This window comes from Schistocerca gregaria, chromosome 2, assembly GCF_023897955.1.
Source record: "Schistocerca gregaria isolate iqSchGreg1 chromosome 2, iqSchGreg1.2, whole genome shotgun sequence".
In the NCBI taxonomy this organism is placed as follows: domain Eukaryota; kingdom Metazoa; phylum Arthropoda; class Insecta; order Orthoptera; family Acrididae; genus Schistocerca; species Schistocerca gregaria.
Genome location: NC_064921.1, coordinates 86,022,050 through 86,043,510, shown reverse-complemented (window position 1 = coordinate 86,043,510; position 21,461 = coordinate 86,022,050). Strand labels below are relative to the sequence as shown.

At 40.1% G+C, this 21,461-nt stretch overlaps 1 protein-coding gene across 2 annotated transcripts in view; it reads left to right on the top strand.

Moving 5' to 3' along the window:
* LOC126336371 (NADH-ubiquinone oxidoreductase 75 kDa subunit, mitochondrial) overlaps window positions 1–21,461 on the top strand; it is an 87,090-nt gene that overhangs the window by 27,299 nt on the left and 38,330 nt on the right. For both annotated transcript variants that reach the window (XM_049999977.1, XM_049999976.1), the window contains exons 5-7: window positions 8,693–8,834; window positions 12,687–12,908; window positions 20,564–20,770. In XM_049999977.1, coding sequence (XP_049855934.1) covers window positions 8,693–8,834; window positions 12,687–12,908; window positions 20,564–20,770 — 571 coding nt within the window. The remainder of the gene's footprint in view (window positions 1–8,692; window positions 8,835–12,686; window positions 12,909–20,563; window positions 20,771–21,461) is intronic.

The window sequence follows — 21,461 nt, the reverse complement described above, 5'->3', positions numbered from 1 at the left end:
AGCACTTTGCCGAGCACTTTGCCGAGCACTTTGCCGAGCACTTTGCCGAGCACTTTGCCGAGCACTTTGCCGAGCACTTTGCTCAAGCCTCCATGTCAGAAAATTATCCCCCAACACTTAGTACCCTCAAACAGCAGATGGAAAGGAAAGCCTTCTTGTTCACTGAACGTCACAGTGAACCCTATAATGCTCCATTTACAGAGTGGGAGCTTCTCAGTGTTGTTGCACATTGCCCCGACACAACTCCTGGGTCAGATCAGATCCACAGTCAGATGATCAAATGTCTCTTGTCCAACTACAAGCGATATCTCCTAGTCATCTTCCACTGGATCTAGTGTGATGGCATCTTTGCACCTTTGTGGCGGGAGAGCACCATCATTGCAGTGCTCAAACCTGGTGAAAACCTGCTTGATGTGGATGGCTATCAGCCTCAGTAACATTCTTTCTAAGCTATTAGAACATATGGTAAGTGGACGGTTGTGTTGAGTCATGGAGTCAGTTGGCTTACTGGCTCCATGTGAGGGTGGTTTCCGACAGGGCCGCTCTACCATTGATAATATAGTTTCCCTTGAGTCTGCCATCTGAACAGCCTTTTCCAGACGCCAACATCTTGTTGCCGTGTTTATTGATTTATGAAAAGCTTTACGACACGACCTGGCAATATCATATCCTTGCCACATTATGTGAGTGGCATTTCTTAGGCCCGCACCCGATTTTTATCCAGAATTTCCTATTGCTCTGTACTTTCCATGTCAAAGGTGGTGCCTCCCATAGTTCTCTCTCTTCTTCTGGAGATTTGCATCCCTGTAACTGATCTGCGATCATTGTTATGATGCAAGATATTTCAGCTTTGGGAGATGGAATGCCATAATCTCAGTGTGCACAGCAAAATGTGTGCCCTTAAGGAGACTATGAATGTGTGGAAGGTCTCCATGCAGGCCTCTCGCAGGGACTCTGTGGTTCTCTGTGGTTCTGTGGCGCCTCTGCATTGGCCATACATGGCTAACTAATAGGTACCTTCCCCCTCAAAAGGACACATCTCGGTGTCATTGTGGCTTACATATGATTGTTGTCCACATCTTGCTGGAGTGTCCACTTTTAGCTGCTCTGTGGTGGACTTTGTCTTCCCAGCATCCTACCTTCAGTTTTGGGTGACAATGCCTCAACAGCAGATTTAGTTTTACGTTTTATTCGCGAAGGGGAGTTTTTATTGTACCATCTAAGGGTGGGCATTTAGCCATCTCTTTGAGGTCACCACCCTCTCCATTTTACCTCTGTCGCACTTTCTTTGCATTTGTTTGTCTTAGTGGTCGTCTTTTCCCTACATGTGTTCATCTCTCCTTGTCTTTTTGGGGAGGAGATTTGAATGTGTTGTAGAGTGGCTGGCTCATCTTCTTTTATTATTGTGATCAGCCAGCCCAGACCATATGCTCTATAGTTTTAATTCCTTCTTCTGCTTTTCCTTGTTGTGTATGTTTTCCCCATTTTTTGTTGTTCCCTTTGTTTTCTTTTTAGGTGTGGTGTTGGGTGCTTTTGTACCTTGAGCCTTGATAGCGTCAGGAAAAAGGGACTGATGACCCTGTAGTTTGGTCCATTTATACCCCAAACAAACAAACCGACCAACCAGAGGAGGAGTGGACCACACCATGGCAGCCAGTGCAGATGAAGGATGCAACTGTAGGGACTGAGGGCTTTCTGTTACATGATTGGTCATGCATGGAATGGAGCTGGTCATAGTGTTGTAACACTGAACCATCGAAGGTGCGCACGACACAGGGACAGCGTCCTTGGCAGTGATTGGTAGACTGTTTGCATGCACTAATGATGCTGTCCACGACAGAGAGACAGCAACCTTGGTGGTGATGGATGACTGTTGGTATGCAGTTATGATTCTGGCCAAATCCGCAGGCCCAGACAGTGGAGTCTGAATGGAATTGCTGTGAGGTGAATGCTGGCAGTGACCGGGTGTCTGTCAGAGCAGATGACGCAGTGTATGAGGCTGGTGGCCCTGAAGCAGCTCTGCCGGGCTACAGTTGCCAACTGGAGTGAAACTATATGAACTCAAGAACCTATCAAGGATATCCTCCGGAGTACATTGAATGATCTATTTTTTTCATGTGGGTTGATTGCTTCTCCATAGGACTGCGGGTGAAATGAAGGGGCCGTAACATACTGGATGCCACTCTTCGTATAAAATTCTTCAAAATCTTGAGCCACAAGCTGTGGGTCATTATCCATCACAAGCATATACGGCAATCCTTGTAAGGAAACAATGTTTGAGAGCATAGCTGCTTTGGACATGGACGGGCAACAAACCACATAAGGAAATTTTGAGAAAGGATCAGCTACTACAAGCCTAAAGGAGTTACCTAAAGGACCCAGAAAATCGGCATGTATACACTCCCAGGTTCAATTGCGGGGGGTGGGGGGGGGGGGGGGGGGGCGGCAAGAGAGGCCTGTGATGCTGCTTGGTGGGTGGTGCACTGTGGACAGGCTGTCACAGTGTATATGATCTCATTGTCAGTATCTGGCCAAAACACCCTAAAGGTCCAGGTGGAGAAGGTGCATGATCCTCCCACTGCAATGCGAATAGGATCACAACCCTACGTGCTGGCTCTTCAGTAGCTAACTAAGAGGTGGTGGTGGAGAGCATAATAACTGTGCAAAAGATCCAATGCACAGCCTGGTGGTTTGTCTGGCCAGCAGTGGTGGGCAAATGGAACAACCTGACATAAGACAGTACCTGCTGTAACAGCTGACAAAATCAGAGAAAGGTAATGGGAAACTGTCCACTGTGATTTGGGTTTGGACTTCTAAATGGAAACACAATAGTTCATCCTTATCAGATACTGGATCAGGGCAAATAGGCAATTGACAAAGAGCATTCACATCAGTATGTTGTACTGTGGGTTGTAAATGAATTTTGTGGTTACAGCATGACAAAAACAGAGCCCAACATTGCAGGCAACGGGTTGCTTAGTCTGGTAAAGATGCTGAAGGATTGTAAAGAGAAACCAGGGGTTTATAATCAGTAATCAAATGAATCTTAGAACTGTATAGGAAAACATGTACATTTTGAAGTGTGTACACAATAACAAGGGCTTCTTTTTCTAGCTGAGAGTAGCGCTATTGCACTCGATTCAAAGTTTTGGCAATGTACACAATGGGGCATTCAGAACCATCCACTTATTTGTGTGTGAGAATGACTCAGTGACGTACCGGGAGGCATCTCTGCCAAAAACAGGGTGTTGGCCTAGATGGAAGGTAACTATGCATGGTGCCAAGTGTAATTTTGACCTTAATAGGGTGCAAACACAGTCACAGGTGAATGACTAGTGAAAAGGAACATCTGCACATAAGAGAGCATGAAGTGGCTGGGCCAATGTGACTGCACCAGGAAGAAATTTATGGTAACACTCAGTCTTTCTGAGGAAGGTTTGCAACTCTTTGACATTGGCGGGACGTGGCAAAACTGTAATGGCCTCGACATGCTAGCTGGCATGCAGGACTTAAAAACTGAGATAGATGATAGATCACCAAAAAGTTGTGGCTTGTCAAAGTTACATTTCAAACTGGCGGTCTGCAGCACAGTGAACAAGGCATGAAGGTCGTGCAAATATTCATCTGTTGCAGAACCTGAATTTGTAGTATCGCCCAGGAAGTTAATGCACTGCGCATGAAGGCGTTGAGTTGCTATGAAAATCATTGAAAAATGGCAAGGCACTGGTCTTGATATGACCGGAAGAGGAGGGGTATTCATGATGAGGACACATTTGGTATCATCATATAGAGGCAGTTGCAAGTAGGCTTCTGACAAGTCTCTTTGGGAAACACATTGGCCCCCAGAAAGCTGAGCCTAGAGTTATCCAGAGGGGGTAAGGGTTAGGTATCAATAATAAACTGTAAATTTACACACACTTTAAAATCACCACAGAGCCGAGACTGCCATTAGGTTTTTTACAATTACCAGTGAAGTAACCATTCGCTAGAGGAGACAGTTGCAATTTGACTTGCTCCTTTAAAGCCATTGGGACTGGGCGGACACAGAAAAAAATGGAGGTGCACCATTGGTTTCATTGTGATTTGAGCCTTGAAATCACTAGCCCACCCCAAACCTTCTGAAAACAGGGAGGAATATTCTGAGCAGAGCACATACAGTTGTTGGTACGGAACTTGATCCGTAACCAGATGTCAGAAATTAAGAACCAATAAATTTTGAAGGCATGTAACCCAAGTAAGTTTTCGATGTTAGGATAATCCACTATGAGAAAGGTCAAAGGCTAAAAAGTGCTTTGTACACACGGAAGTGGAAAACTGTCCCAATATTGATATTTGTTGTAACTCATCAACTGAGGAGAGACGAGACCATGACAGTGATTCAAGATCCACATAGATTTGAGAATTTAAGGAAGATCCACTTTCAACGACGATCAATATATGTGTCAAGAAAGTAACTATAAGAATGAAGATCAAAGAAAATATTTGCCCTTATGTACTGCTTTCAGATACGAAGTTCAAACCTATTCAGTTCGCCCTTCTTGTATCCTGTTATAATGTCATACAAAACATGACACACTGTTGGATCTTTGGCATCCTTCTCCTGTTAATTACAGTCAGATGTAAAATAAAGGACAGTGGATAGGTAGCACATGAAGCATGATGATCTGATGAAATCATCTGGAGCCATTTTACCTTGTCTATGATGACAGGACACTGTTTTCATAAATCAGTATCAATGATTTGCCATGCAACTCTACTAGTTATTGTGTTACAGATATTCTTAGCATGTAAATTGATAGAGAAAAAATCTACTCAGTAAGTGACAGTGGCAGTAGATATTTTACCTTTACATTATATTATCAGTAATTAATTATTTTTGTGTTATAGATATCTTACCAATATGAGCTTCATCTCCTGGAAATTTTGTAGTGAAAATTATCAGATGTTGCAATTTCAGTTTATTAGTGTAATGAACAATCCCGATAATATAATGTCACATGGACTTACTTTTCTATCCATCCGTCTGTAGTGAATGCAAAAAACTTATCTCCCATGGTACTGTCAGTACTTTGGGCAGATCTGCTCATTGCAGCATTTATGTCAGTGACTCCACTGCAGGACTGGCTAATTACTGTGTGCACTGCCAGGTTTACAAGAGGCACACACATTTATGGCAGCCTGCACAAAACTTACCAGTTCTCTTTGCTTGAGTGATTGTGAGTGTAAGTTTAGAATGCAGAATTCATGAGAAAACTGGCATTTAATTCTTTCTTTAGCTTAGAGTAATTACATGGATCAATCACATGTTAGAAGAAAGGCAGCTACACTGAGAATTACTAGATTTTTATCTTTACAGAGAGATGTTTCGTGAACATGCTACGCAGTATCATCTTACTTCTTACTACTGCTGCCTCTGTTGATGTCCCCACTTTCGCAGTTGTGATTTACCAAATATGTTATAGCATATGAAGCACTAAAAAAAGAAATGTGCAAGCATTTGTGATGCATGACAAAGCCAACACACACACACACACACACACACACACACACACACACACACACACACACCTGTGTCCTTGTCACAATCAAAATCCATGAATTTCTCTACAGTATGGTTCACATACTTAGTTGCAGTTTGCCTCTGTATGTAAGTGTCTGGTCCCACTTCTTTCGTTATAATGTTTTTACTTTATTTAACTATTTACATCTTGGACATCATGTAGTATTTTTTGGTGTTGAATTGCTACCAAACCACCACTTGCAGACAGATACACAGGGTGAAAAAGAAATAACAGAAACCTACGGAGGCAACTGCTGACCATTGAGGATACATGCAGGAGTGTCTCATTTTTAGTGTGCTTCCACTGGTACAGTTTGCATATGTATGACAGTCTACGATGTTACAGTCAAGTAGCATACGTAGTTAACGTTGCAGGGCAACATCTGTACCTCAGCCGTTGGCTAATTAAACAACTCGTGGAAATTATTGTGGAAGAAAAGAGCTGAATTATTGAATAAATGTAATGTGGTTGATGCAGCTGAAAATGTACAGTGTGGCTACTGTACATACAATAAACATTTGCATTTCTAAGAAGTTTTAGCAAATTGTCCAAAGCAGTGAGACAGAAATTTAAATACAGTGAACCCCAAACGAACTGCTTATGTTGCTGATTTGTACTTGAAAAATTAGTTTACTAACCAATGTGAATACCTTGCAGGTATTCAGGGACAAAGGCAGGGACAAAGAATCCAGTGAAATATTTTTAAGTGCTTTATCTGAAAACTACAGGGACAAAGAATCCAGTGAAATATTTTTAAGTGCTTTATCTGAAAACTACCTTGAGCAGTTAAACAGAAAACTGACTCGTGGCGATAACATATTAGACCTTCTGGTGACAAACAGACCCGAACTATTTGAATCAGTTAATGCAGAACAGGGAATCAGCGATCATAAAGTGGTTACTGCATCGATGATTTCAGCCGTAAATAGAAATATTAAAAAAGATAGGAAGATTTTTCTGTTTAGCAAAAGTGACAAAAAGCAGATTTCAGAGTACTTAGTGGCTCAACACAAAAGTTTTGTCTCAAGTACAGACAGTGTTGAGGATCAGTGGACCAAGTTCAAAACCATGGTACAATATGCGTTAGATGAGTATGTGCCAAGCAAGATCGTAAGAGATGGGAAAGAGCCACCGTGGTACAACAACCGAGTTAGAAACTTGCTGCCGAAGCAAAGGGAACTTCACATCAAACATAAACATAGCCAAAGCCTTGCAGACAAACAAAAATTACGCGAAGCGAAATGCAGTGTGAGGAGGGCTATGCGAGAGGCTTTCAATGAATTCGAAAGTAAAGTTCTATGTACTGACTTGGCTGAAAATCCTAAGAAATTTTGGTCCTATGTCAAAGTGGTAGGTGGATCAAAACAAAATGTCCAGACACTCTGTGACCAAAATGGTACTGAAACAGAGGATGACAGACTAAAGGCCGAATTACTAAATGTCTTCTTCCAAAGCTGTTTCACAGAGGAAGACTGCACTGTGCTCCCTTCTCTAGATTGTCGCACAGTTGACAAAATGGTAGATATCGAAGTAGACGACAGAGGGATAGAGAAACAATTAAAATCGCTCAAAAGAGGAAAGGCCGCTGGTCCTGATGGAATACCAGTTCGATTTTACACAGAGTACGCGAAGGAACTTGCCCCCTTCTTGCAGCGGTGTACCGCAGGTCTCTAGAAGAGCGAAGCGTTCCAAAGGATTGGAAAAGGGCACAGGTCATCCCCGTTTTCAAGAAGGGACGTCGAACAGACGTGCAGAACTATAGACCTATATCTCTAACGTTGATCAGTTGTAGAATTTTGGAACACGTATTATGTTCGAGTATAATGTCTTTTCTGGAGACTAGAAATCTACTCTGTAGGAATCAGCATGGGTTTTGAAAAAGACGGTCGTGTGAAACCCAGCTCGCGCTATTCGTCCACGAGACTCAGAGGGCCTTAGACATGGGTTCACAGGTAGATGCCGTGTTTCTTGACTTCCGCAAGGCGTTTGACACAGTTCCCCATAGTCGTTTAATGAACAAAGTAAGAGCATACGGACTATCAGATCAATTGTGTGATTGGATTGAGGAGTTCCTAGATAACAGAACGCAGCACGTCATTCTCAATGGAGAGAAGTCTTCCGAAGTAAGAGTGATTTCAGGTGTGCCGCAGGGGAGTGTCATAGGACCGTTGCTATTCACAATATACATAAATGACCTGGTGGATGACATCGGAAGTTCACTGAGACTTTTTGCAGATGATGCTGTGGTGTATCGAGAGGTTGCAACAATAGAAAATTGTACTGAACTGCAGGAGGATCTGCAGCGAATTGACGCATGGTGCACGGAATGGCAATTGAATCTCAATGTAGACAAGTGTAATGTGATGTGAATACATAGAAAGATAGGTCCCTTATCATTTAGCTACAAAATAGCAGGTCAGCAACGGGAAGCAGTTAATTCCATAAATTATCTGGGAGTACTCATTAGGAGTGATTTAAAATGGAATGATCATATAAAGTTGATCGTCGGTAAAGCAGATGCCAGACTGAGATTCATTGGAAGAATCCTAAGGAAATGCAATCGGACAACAAAGGAAGTAGGTTACAGTACGCTTGTTCGCCCAATGCTTGAATACTGCTCAGCAGTGTGGGATCCGCACAAGGTAGGGTTGATAGAAGAGATAGAGAAGATCCAACGGAGAGCAGCGCGATTCGTTACAGGATCATTTAGTAATTGCGAAAGCGTTACGGAGATGATAGATGAACTCCAGTGGAAGACTCTGCAGGAGAGACGCTCAGTAGCTCGGTACGGGCTTTTGTTAAAGTTTCGAGAACATACCTTCACCGAAGAGTCAAGCAGTATATTGCTCCCTCCTACGTACATCTCGCGAAGAGACCATGAGGATAAAATCAGAGAGATTAGAGCCCACACAGAAGCATACCGACAATCCTTCTTTCCACGTACAATACGAGACTGGAATAGAAGGGAGAACCGATAGAGGTACTCAGGGTACCCTCCGCCACACACCGTCAGGTGGCTTGCGGAGTATGGATGTAGATGTAGATATTTGTTTGAAACTCTAGTTTGAATTATACATTTTAAATAAATATTCTGTAGCACATAACTTAGTCTCTGTGTTTGATTTCTGCAGGGCAGTTGAAGACAAGGATGTTGGTCCTTTAATTAAGACCATAATGACAAGATGTATTCACTGTACAAGATGCATTCGATTTGCATCAGAAGTAGCAGGTGTTGATGACCTGGGTACCACTGGTCGTGGCAGTGATATGCAGGTAGAGATATATTTTAATTCCTTAACTGACAATGAGTAGCCTTTTCTGTGGCTCATGGTTAATAAATGCATGCTATTATATTGTTACAGCATCATTTATATTGTTGCTGCTATTCAAGTAGAATAAAAAATTACAAAGTAGATTCTTATCACTGACCTGATTTATATCACAATTACAGGATAACCTCAATTTTATGTTCTCAGGCTTAACATTTTCCTGCTATTTGCAACATTTTTTAACATTCACATTAAAATTCCTATGATCACAAAGTTAATTTGCATCTGTTTCTCTGTTAGCGTATTTGTAATTTTCCCACAATGTATGCTGTATGCAATGGTGTTTGTGGAGAAAAAATAGATGTAATTGACATAAAATAATGCTGGCATAGTGTTGGTCTTCAGGTGGTATTTACAAAGGTCATGCAGTTAATTTTCTTGTCCCCTTGGTACTGTACTCAATAGACATGAACCAGTAAAAATTGGAGAAATTCACGTGCTGGTGCAAAGCTCAATTTGCCTTGGTGGCTGATTGTAGTAACTGTTTTGGTAGAAATTGGAAGTAGGTGGGACTTTAGATTAACATTCACCTGTTTCTTATCGCTGCCAACCTTAGCTTTCAGTACTGCGTGCTATACAGAAGGTAATTTACGGACGTTGTTGTAGCCATTTTGTTTCAGTGTAAACTTTACCCTGTGAATATGACCATGCCCAGAGGACATCACCTTCCCAGTATTTGTAACTAATAATATAGCTTTGTTTGTAGTTCATGTATGCACTGAATAGAGTGTTGTCTGGTAGATAAATTTGATTAAATTAGCACTGACAAAGCCATTGCTACAGACTGAGGATTGTCAATTTTATTGAACACAGTTACTACTGTCAACCACCTTTCCAAGAGTAAATTGTTTCTACCATGTAGCATTGTTGTTAGCATTATATATTTGATAGAAGTGTTCTTTTATTTACTGTACCTTTCAGGTAGAATTTTAGTGTTCACTGTTGCAGTTTTAAGGTGGAAAACATTACGAAAAGAGATAAGAAAAATCTTTTGGTGGAACAGAAAGTAACAATTCTCAAAAGAACTGAAGATAGCCGCAGAAAATGTTTGCATTAGAGCAGAGTTTAGAGGTACTAGTGTGTTTGCTGAGCAGAATTGTCAAAAGTGTAACAGTGGTCTAAATTAAAAACAGATGCACTATGCCAGTTACTCTAAAAATGGAATTGAGGACGACTTCACATCTAACAGATGGATTGCTAGGTTCAAGAAGTGGCATACAAAACTGTATGTCGCAAAAGAAACATTGTAAGCATAAGAACTGTCAGTGACTGACAGAGCGGTAGATTACAAAAACTTATAAAGCGGTATAAACTGAAGAACATCTTCAACATAGATGAAACTGGCCTCTCTCTTTCAGCATCCTTCCAAATGGAACATTTGCCTTTAAAGGTGAACATTGTCATTGAAAGACACACATTAAATTTTATCTTACAGTAATGCTAGGTGCCCCAATGGTTGCTCTGAAAAAATTACTGTTTGTGACTGAAAGACCATAAAAACCACAATATTTTAAAAATGTGAAACCATTCTCATGAATTGCTGTGCTAATAACAAAGTGTGGAAGACATTTGAACTACTTGAGAAGTTACATAGTCTGCTGAAAGAATTGTTGTTCTGAGAATTTACACATTGACAATGCAGTCACTTACCCTCAAGAATTTTATTGACTGTAGATGGAAGAAGTTTTATTTATTGGCATCCAACTCAAATTAAAAACAGGGCTGATTCTTAGCTCTTCGTAGTGACTAGAAAACATGCAGTGCCAATCAGCGTCATTTATGTACTGTCATTTCAGCCATTGCTACCAGCCACATCACCGAAAGTTTCTTACAGTTTGTATGTCATACATATGGCTTCAAAAAGTCTCATAGCTTTTAAGGAAACATAGTCAAGTCAAAGTATTGGACCTTTATTTGGGAAGAGTAGGGCTTGAATCCTCATCAGCCTGTGGCGGTTCTGCCTGCATAAATTATTCATTTTGTTTTGATTGTCCTCGGTGTCAATGTACTGCATCGCTGCACTGGCTGAAAAATAGGTTGTGAATTCTGACACTGACTACTGTAAATAATGTAGCAGACAGGTGCACAGTTGTGTTTCACAGTATATTAATTTCAGTATTCACAGCCCCCTAATAATACACAGTTATATGGTCAGTGCACTATCGTTTAACTTACGATAAGCCTCGTTAATAGTGTGCACGCGAACCTCCATATACTGCTGCAGTAGTTCACTAGTGAACATCTGCCAGCAGTAAAAACCTAACCACAAAGTTCACAGTTCTTGAAGAATAGAAAGGTATGTATGGAGCAGACACTGTCATTGTTTTAACACATGGCCTAACAGTGTGACACTTATTTCACAGTTAACTTGTCGGTCTAACCAACACAGGTTCCTCGTCTGAAACTCGGCTGTGGACTGACTGTCTCGTGACCAAAAATTGGGCCCTGTATTTATCATCACAATAATAGGCCCTGAAACTACACATTGTTTGAAGTTAAAGTTACAGAAATTGCAACTAAAACTTAATTCATTATATTAACTTAATACATTGAAAAATTCTGTCTTTTAACAGTTTCTTCTACTACAAGGGTTAGCCCAAATTACTTGCTTAAATGATGAAATTAACATACACCGTTATGTAAACAATATATTTGACAAAACTGTTAATTACTTTGGAATTAATGAAGGGCTGGCTTTGCTAACATGTTTTCGAATAGAGCCAAATAGATACTTTAAGATTACAAGTATTTGTTCCTCCAAATGTTTATAATTAGTGCAGAATTAATATTTGTTTGTATGTCAACAATAGAATTTAAGTTACGAAGCAATTTATGATTTCACCCTATAATGAAAGATACTAACTAGGAATAGTCAAAATAAATTAGAAAAATTAATTACATACATAAAACTAAGCACAAAATTAGATCTGGTGTTACATTCTTTAAAACTGAGGGACAACCTTTCTCTATTTTGAAAATACAGATTATATTCACGTATGTTAATGGTAATTAGTTAAAATTAAAAAAAGGCGAATTGAAGTAGGCAAATAGCAAAACAAGATGGGAAGTAAAATTATCCCAGCTTGCTTTTTCACAAGCCCATCAATTTACCAGAAATCTCTCAAAGAGAGTAATAACATAGCTCATCTAACGAAGCCATTGCTACTTCCCCCACACCCTCCCCCTCCGGCACTCTGTTTTCCATCTGTTCTTCTTGATCTGTTGTTATCTTAATGTCAGTGAGTTGTTAAGATTTATCAAACTTGCCTTTTTTACGAGATTTTTTGAAAAATTAAGGGAAAAATGAGGTGGGGAATATCATTCACCTCAAAGGAAGTTTCTGCTAAATGCTATCCTCGTCCCCCTCCCTCCATTGCTCCCCCCCCCCCCCTCCTGATGCTGTTATTGCAGTTTCTTCCCTTCATCTGAAATGAAAATGCAATAGAAAGTAATCAATTTTTCATTGACAAGAGTCTGGTAGTATTATGCAAGATTTTAGAATCTTTTAATTTTACTGCATTTTGAAGAACGTTATTTTTTTTTTTTTTAATTATATTGTTAGATTAAGGTAACTGTTTTAAGAATTGCTTGTCAGAAGCTGATGATGCATTTTGTTGGGCACGCATTATCGTGAGAATTATTGTGTAGTACGAAACTGCTAGTAATACATGTTACTTCGTAAGAAGACAAGCAGACAAAAAGAAACAAAAATTTATTTTGTCATTGGTAGGCCTAAGTGCAAGTGCTCCTCTACCTTAGCTAGTTTGCACAACATTTAATGTAAATTGTTTTCCAGGTTGGAACATATGTGCAGAAGTTTTTCCTATCTGAACTTTCTGGAAATGTGATTGATCTATGCCCAGTGGGTGCTTTAACATCAAAGCCATACTCCTTCACTGCTCGACCTTGGGAAACAAGGAAAACTGAAAGTGTTGATGTTTTGGATGCTGTAGGAAGCAACATCGTGGTTACAACACGAACAGGCGAGGTCCTCAGGATACTTCCACGAGAAAATGAGGTAGGTTGAGGGAAGGCATAGAATTATTTAGTAAGAATATCCCAGTTTCATCATAACGAGGGACCTGAAAATGTAGCTTCTACTCTTAGATAAATTAGCACCTTTTTTTTTATTGAAAATGACTTGCCTTTTTTTTTTATTAAAGATGATTAAATGTAAAAATTAAAACATTGCCAGACTTCAGGCTTGAAGACAGAACCTTAGTGCTTTTAAATAGTTTTTACAAAAAGGTCAAGATTGGAGGAAATATAACAACAGATTAATAGTTTACATTCTCCACTATAAGAGCTTTTTCACTAGAATGTTTGTGTTTGCAAAAGCTTCAATAGTTCTTTTCTGAATGATTTTTGCTTCTTTCCTTCTCATGACTCTGTTTTAGTTTTCAACAAAAGATTGTTTCTGTTGAGAAGCAGTAACATCATTCCACCAGTGACAATTGCTTCCCCAATTTATGGTGTTTCACATCATTATAGTTTTTTTCTCCGCCCAACTTGTTAATTACAAAATCTGCAGAATATTAATTCCGAACTGGTAGCGCACAAACCCTGATTAGCATACAGCAAAGCCCTTTCGTGGGCATTTGTAGCCACACAATCCATATTTCGCCACACTGCAGCTAAAACAGACAAGGTAAGTAGAGTGGAAATAGATCTGGAGGGGGGGAGAATCGGTTTGCACATTACGGGAAGTCTCTTGGCTTGGTCGAAATGCATTGACCAGTTTTGTATTATGGTTGCTGTAGTGCAAATGGCAGGCACTAGACGATGGCAGTTGGCCACGAGCATAGACAGACGAGAACTTACAATCTGTGGGAAGAGGACTGGTGCAAGAAAACAAGCCCTCGCCTCTCTTGTAGGACTAGTGTTCTATGTTTCTGTGATCATGGCTATAGGGATCTGTGCTGATGTTTTGTGTGTGTGTGTGTGTGTGTGTGTGTGTGTGTGTGTGTGTTCGGTAACAGGTATTCCACAACTACTTGCAGATGTTGGCAGTGTTGTAAACAAGGTACATCAAGCCCAGCCTCTAGTGATATCTTACACAATCATAATTCAGAATATGCACCACTTAAACCTACCATGTTAAAGTGTCTACATTTGCCAACGTTTGACTTCAGCTGGCACTCAAACATACGTGTTTCTTTGTTGTAACAAGATGCTACGTCCTACAGCTACATCCTACAATGCTGCATGTGGCATATATATTACACAGGCATTCAACTGCCCACAATTGACCAGTGGCACGAGAGCAGAACTTACAGGCACAAGGACACTGCTATATCATTATGTTGAGACATAGATGCCCTTTCCATTTTGCAGACACATTTTTGTGTACATTAGCTTCCCCAATTGGGCTTTGCCATGGGCTCTGTTGTACCAGTAAACAAAAACTGGCTACACTTTTTATACGAGGTGGAATCCAAAATTTTTGGGACTGGTGCTGCCTTCTGGAAAGTAGGAGTAGTATATCTTTGCACTGTTAGGTGGTGAGAGCTGCATATCTTATGAATCAGTGTGCAGAGTGGCATTCAGCTGGGAGGACGTGTTGCCTGTCCACAGTGATTTCCGTAATACTCTGTGTTTGGTGGTGATTGAAGTGTGCACGGACCTTTGTTAGACTACATGTGATGAGCCAACCTTCTTATCACGGGTTATCACCGGCGACGAGAGCTGGATTTATGGTTATGACCCAGAGACAAAGCAACATTTGTCCCAGTGGAAGACCCCAGGCTCTCCAAGACCCAAGAAAGCAGGACAGGTGGAGAGCAAAGTGAAGAACATGATTATCAGTTTCTTTGGTACCAAGGGAATTGTGCACAAAAAATTCATCCCACCCAACCAAACAGTGAATTCTGCATACTACTGTGACGTTTTGTGATGGCTCATGAAAATGTGCGGCGACGATGGCCTGAAATTTGGCGTCAAGGGAACTGGCTGCTGCATCACGACACACGACAACGTGCCCTGTCAATTGTCCTTGCTCACCAGGACCTTTATGGCTAAAAGCAACATGGCAGTTGTACCCCACCCATCATACTTGGCAGATTTGGCACCTTGCGACATCGCGCTATTCCCAAAACTGAAACTCAAGTTGAAAGGCCGTTGGTTTGGCACTCTGGAGAGGATTCAAGAAGCATCGCCCTCAAAGAACAGGACTTCCAGAAAACGTTTGACCAGTGGCAGAAGCGCTGGGATCGGTGTGCATGTGGGGATGGGAACTACTTCGAGGGTGGTGGTGACCGTTAGTCTAAAGGTAAGGATTTCAACAGGTTGCAGCACCAGTCAGAAAAATTTTGGATAGTGCCTTATATTTATAGGCAGCAAAAATAAGACAATAAATAACTGTCTCATAGGCAGAAAAATTGTTTCAAACTCTTACAGCAGTCAACATCTTGTACCCGAAGATAATGAAACAGACCACCTTTGCTTCTGTTTATTATTGCTTCTCAGAAGTAGTATTTTTCCAATTTCTATAATGCGTTAGTAATCTTGCCGCATTGGTAACACCATTTCCCCATCAGATCACCAAAGTTAAGAGCTGTCGAGTTGGGCTAGCTCTTGGATGGATGACCATCCGGTCTGCCGAGCGCTGTTGACAAGTGGGGTGTACGCAGCCCTTGTGAGGCAAACTGAGGAGCTACTTGATTGAGAAGTAGCGGCTCCAGTCTCAGAAACTGGCATATGGCTGGGAGAGCGGTGTGCTGACCACAAGCCCCTCCATATCTGCATCCAGGTGTGATGCCTATGGGCTGAGAATGACACGGCGGCTGATCAGTACCATTGGGCTTTCATAGCCTGTGCGGGAGGAGATTGAGTAATGAAGATAGAACTGCCATTTCAACATAAACAAGATCTTGAAATCTCAGTTTATTAACACGTATTCACTAAAATTTATTGTCTGCAATGATTAGGAATTTGAAAAATTCACACTTTGGATAAATCCGACAACAGGTGTAAATTCTCCCTCATAATGCTAAAACGTGAAATTACCTGATAAATGCAGTTTCAAACCAAAATCCAGACCACTATTTTATCTGACATACTTTGAAATAGATTTATTTTCTGAGTATAAATATCAAAAATGTAACAAATCTTCAGGTACTGATTAAGGATTACAAATAAAATGACAGAAGTTCTCTGTGTATGATATCGTGTTATATTATAGAAAAGTATTACTGGTGACATCACTGTTACAGTGGCATTCTTCTGGGCCCACTGGTGTACTTTTGCTGTCAAGAGTCAATTAGATTATGTTATGACTACTCATTGAGCATGACATTGTCGTAATAAAAAAAAAAAAAATGATGTAACTGGTCACATGAGGCAGAAGTAGTAAAAACTTTACTACAGTAGGCTATTGTGCTTGAGGGAGTGAAGATCTATTGTTGTCTGTTGTTTCTTGCAACATGTACCATGAATGGTGGTCATTAGTTGTGAACTTCTGATTTCCTCCTGCTGGGCGCAGGTTCTGTGGCAGAAGTTGCTTGGTGCTAACACTTGTCTCATGTTGTTAGTGTGACCTGTTATGCTGTGATGGCTGACAGCTATAGTGGGGCAGGTCTGAGTCCATCCCCTCTATTAGTGTTGCTGAGATGTTTTGATATTTGGATGGCCTCTCTGATCTTGAGTTTAACGATCCACTCATTAAATTTTATTTCCTTGCCACAGTCTTCCTGCAGATTTGTTGTACAACCTAAGTTGACTGTAGCACTCGTGCTACCATATGCACATTGCTACTTTCACGCCGATCTCACCAGTGTGTGTTTCTCCACACTCAATTTCCACCTTCTGCAGACTTAGTGTGCAGAGCATCTATCTTGTCGTTGGTTGTGCCTCGCACAGCCTCGATCTTGTGGTTGTTGTAGAAGACAGGCTGGACTCAGGATAGCTACCAGTGCACTGCCTGTGTCTATCCTTTAAAAGGGTAACTCAAATAATGACAACCCAGGATGGAATGTAACAGTGTTATGAAAAGGATAGTTACTACTCACCATATAGCAGAGATGCTGAGTCACAGATAGGCAAAACAAAAAGACAGTCAGAAAGTGAGCTTTTGGCCAAAAAGGCCTTTATTAGGGTATGCTTACAGCCAGAAAGCTCAGTGTGGTGCAGATGTGTGAAGCAAGCAGGCAACCATGTCACAGACAGTCAAACTTCCTACAGTCAACTGAATGAGTTTGAAAGGGGTCGAATTATGGCCTTCAAAGTGGTGGGATAGTCCTTTCGAAGAATTGTCACACAATTTAGATGAGCTGTGTGACAGTGCTGGTATCAGTGGTCAAGTTAACATTCTCACACAAATAGAAGACATTCTAGATGTCCACGCAGCACAGATGCCCACTAGGATCATTGTACTGCACGGGCAGTAGTGGCAGATCGTATGGCTAATACAGCGCAGGTAAGAGGTCTTGTGAGCTCAGATGTGTTAACATTAACTTTTGTGAACCAGTTATTAGTAAGTGCACACGCACCTTTAGCCCATCTTCCACTCGAGCAACAACATTGACGCGCACAGGCTTGACTGGTGCTGTAAGAAGATCACTTGGAAGATGGACTGACACACTGTGGTTTTCAGCGATGAAAGCAGATTCTGCTTGCATACAAGTGATGGCCATTTGCGAATATGACATAGACCTGGTGAGTGCTGTATCATTGAGTGCATTTGTCAGAGACACACTGGCCCCTCATCAGGCCTTATGGTCTAGGGTGCGATAAGCTACAACTCTTTCACCTTTCGTGTTTCTGAAGGGGATGCTAAGCAGCACTCGGTATGTGCAGAATGTTGTTAGACACATTCTTTTGCTGTTCTTGCAACAGGAAGGTGATGTGTTGTTCCAACAGGATAATGCTCATCCACAAACTGCCTGTGAAACTCAATGTGCTGAGAAGATGTGGAGCAACTTACCTGGTCAGCATGATCTCGAGACTTGTAGGAAACGATGGGATGAGAAGTGACTTGTGCGACTCATCAGCGAAAGACTCTTACAGAACTATGTGAACATGTTGAGCAGGTGTGGCATAACATAACCCAGGACGATATTTGCCATCTGTATGATCAACTGGATGTCAGAGCCAGTGCCAGTGCCAGCACCAGCACCAGCACCAGCACCTGCACCTGCACCTGCACCTGCACCTGCATTGCCGTCCATGGAGGCTACACCACATATTAATATAGGTGTTTTTGCATGGGTCGATGCCTGGCAGCTCAGAACTGCTTGTGCCATTGATTTGTAAATGTAATCATTTTATGTACTCCATATGCACTGTTGCAATAATAAATCTTGAGTTAATTAGAAGCCTGTACGATTTTTTTTTCTTTTTTTTTTCTGGCAGTGTGCATGTCCTTTTGTGCCAGCTTCAGGTATATGCTGTGCCCCAGTGTGCCAGCCATTGTCCACATCAGTAGACACAGCAGAGAACCACTGTGACCATGGCCAGAATGCTGTTTCACCAGTTAGTTGAGTTTTAGTTAGTTTCATGTTCAAAGGATCATTTTGCACGATAAATTGTCATGATGTGGAAGGAGTCATTTTATATTCATATTGAAAATTAATTTGTACATCTATTTGTACTCTTAACATCACCATACAATTTTTTCCCCAAAATGAAAACAAGATATACAGATTGAGTTAGCAATTCCTACCCACAACGTTTTACACATTACAAACAGCAGTTCTTCTACGGAGTAGGAAGAGTTGTCTAGGAGAAACTTTTCCAATTTATCTTAAAGGTTTACCTTGCTGCCTTTTAGACATTTTATATCACTGGTTAAATGGTCAAAAATTTTTGTTGCAGTGTTGTGCACCTGTTTCTGCGCTAAAGGCAACCTTAACGTTGAGTAATGAATGTAAATAGTAATGCGTTTTTTCAATATGACATGGTACCATACCCAGAAAACTTTTATGTTAACTCACTCTGGTTACAGAAGGCGAAACAATTATGCAAATAAAATTTACAACTGTATCTAAGCAGAACAACAGGCAAAAGAAAAATTGACCGTTCCGTGTGCCAGTTGGGGCCTTCCACCAACGATCAAGTTTTAGTGTCACTATCCAGTGAGATACCCACAAGTCTCAACAATTTTATTCTTGTCTTATGGTTTTTGCCTATATTACTTTTTCTATTAATGTCCTAATTATGTAACAATTGTTTTCTTGCATATTGTTTTATGGAAAGAGAACAGAAATGAATAGTCTGCTAACAGTCGCAAAACACTTTTTATTCATTGCCCAAGTTCTAGCTGCTATTATCCACTTCACAATAACTGAATCAAAGCTTCAAACTCCTCTTCTTGCTCCATCATATCGTGAACATGAGCATGTCACAACTTGTTGAAATTTTAGAACTGCATTCCTCCATTTTATATTTTGGTTTCATAAGATGTCATACACAAAAATATTTTGAGGAAATGTGCTTGTCGAAACAAATTTTTGGGAAATCTCAACTGTATTTTTGTAAATACTCTTGTGTCTATTATTTATTGTGTGTTGTTATTTATTATTATTATTATTATTATTATTATCATCATCATCATCATCATCTACTATTATCTATTATCACTATTATTGATTGTTATCTATTATCTATTTCCTGTTGGAGTTCTTCCATTTCCTCATTGTTTTATTACAACATCCAAAAACAGATTTCAGAAATTGTAACTAGTGTGCTGGAGAAAAGAGGTAAAGGGTGAACTTTTGTTGATGATGACTCATTTGTGCTGAAATCATCACTACACTTTTTTTAATACAAATTTGCAAATGGACTGCTCATTGGCTGCAGTGCAAGTGGGATCGAGGTAGAACGTAGGCAGCAAAGCAGTGTGTTAGCAGCATAAGCATGTAGGCTACCAATAAAACCCAAAAATACTACTCTTGTGCCCTTTTTCAACATATCTGTATTCTGTGGCTGTTAGTTGAATATTAAGTTATACAAATATATAAGATGCAGTTTAAATTTGAAGTATAATTCTTTTAAGTGCTATATTTCATATGTAACCTTGTGGAAAGTATGATTGTACATATGTTGAGTGTGTACATAGTCAGTTGATCCTGATTTATCCAGTGTCTGTATCACACTGTACTTGAAGCCAAAAATGATCAACAAATAAATACAAAGTTCATCATCATTTCTGATATTTCATCTACATGTAAATGCATTTTTTCCTCACATTTGTCAGAAGAAACCCCTATATCAACATAGTGACAGCTGAAAGTGACTTTGCCACAAATTTCCAATAGAGGGTCCTTGAAGATACAACAGTAAATAAAGCAAAAGCAAATACATTAAACTTATGTTATTAGCACTGTATAATTGTGTGCATAGAAGTACAACAGGTGAAAGGCAAAAGAAAATTATCTGGTTCACACATTTCACCGTAAATAAATAGTAGTGTCTTATATCTGTCATTATTGCAATAAAATGACACTTCCTTATTGTTTTTTATAAAGGTGTGGTAGTTTCCTGTCATTTGAGTTTCTTCTTAGCTTCTGTGTTTCTTCTTAGCTTCTGTGTTTCTTCTTAGCTTCTGTGTTCATTATTAATTTAATTGCTGCTTCACTATTTACATACCAGCATGATTTGATATTGGCTTAGAGTAAATGCAACATAATCAAAATGACTTTCTTGTAAAATAATTTACAACCAAATTTCTGTTACTAGGAAATAAATGAAGAATGGCTATCAGATAAATCACGCTTTGCCTGCGATGGTCTTAAACGACAGAGGTTAGTGACCCCCATGCTGAAAAATGCATCTGGTGAGCTGATAGCAGTTGAATGGGAAGATGCTCTCATATCAGCAAGCAAGGCAATTAAAGCAGCAGGCAGCAGTGTGGCTGCCATTGCTGGTGGGCTGGTAGATGCAGAGGTAATTACTGAGCCTGCTTGTTTTTCTTTAACTGGTTTCCTGGGTTTGTTTTATGGACAGATGAAGACAAGGAACTGCTCCCTGCCAAATTGAACATGTGGTGTTCAAACAAACCTTCATTTTATATCACTAGTGTTAATTCTTTGATTGTTATTAAAATTAGCATAATGACACATTTGAATTCTCCAGAGCACTCCATGTGTAGACTATCAGAGTAGTTTTAAGTCGTCAGATACAAATATACTATTTCCTGAATTGAAACAGGAACCTTGCTTCAAATAAAGTAACTATGAGTATAGTGAAATTTGAACTCCATACACTGTTTTTGTTAGATATCTGTGAAGTCCTTGGCTAGTGACAGGAAACAGTTTTTATTTGATGGATAATTTCTCTGTTACTTTTCCCAATTTCAGTGTTAATTTGTGATGGCTTGTTTTTTGAGCATCTTTGTTAATTTTGTGTTATTTTTTGTTTTCCTGTCAGTTGCATTATGTTCCTTGACATCGCAGATTTGCATGCCTCTACGGTTATAAGAATTAGCAACCTAACTCGAAACTGCATTTCGCTGTGTTTGTTTTCTTTACCGCTGTCTGATGTATTTGTCTTCCTGTTTTTCGAAATCTTACTAGCTTCATCACAAAAAATTCCACTTTCCACAATTAAAAAAATCTTTCTTCGAACAATTTTAACA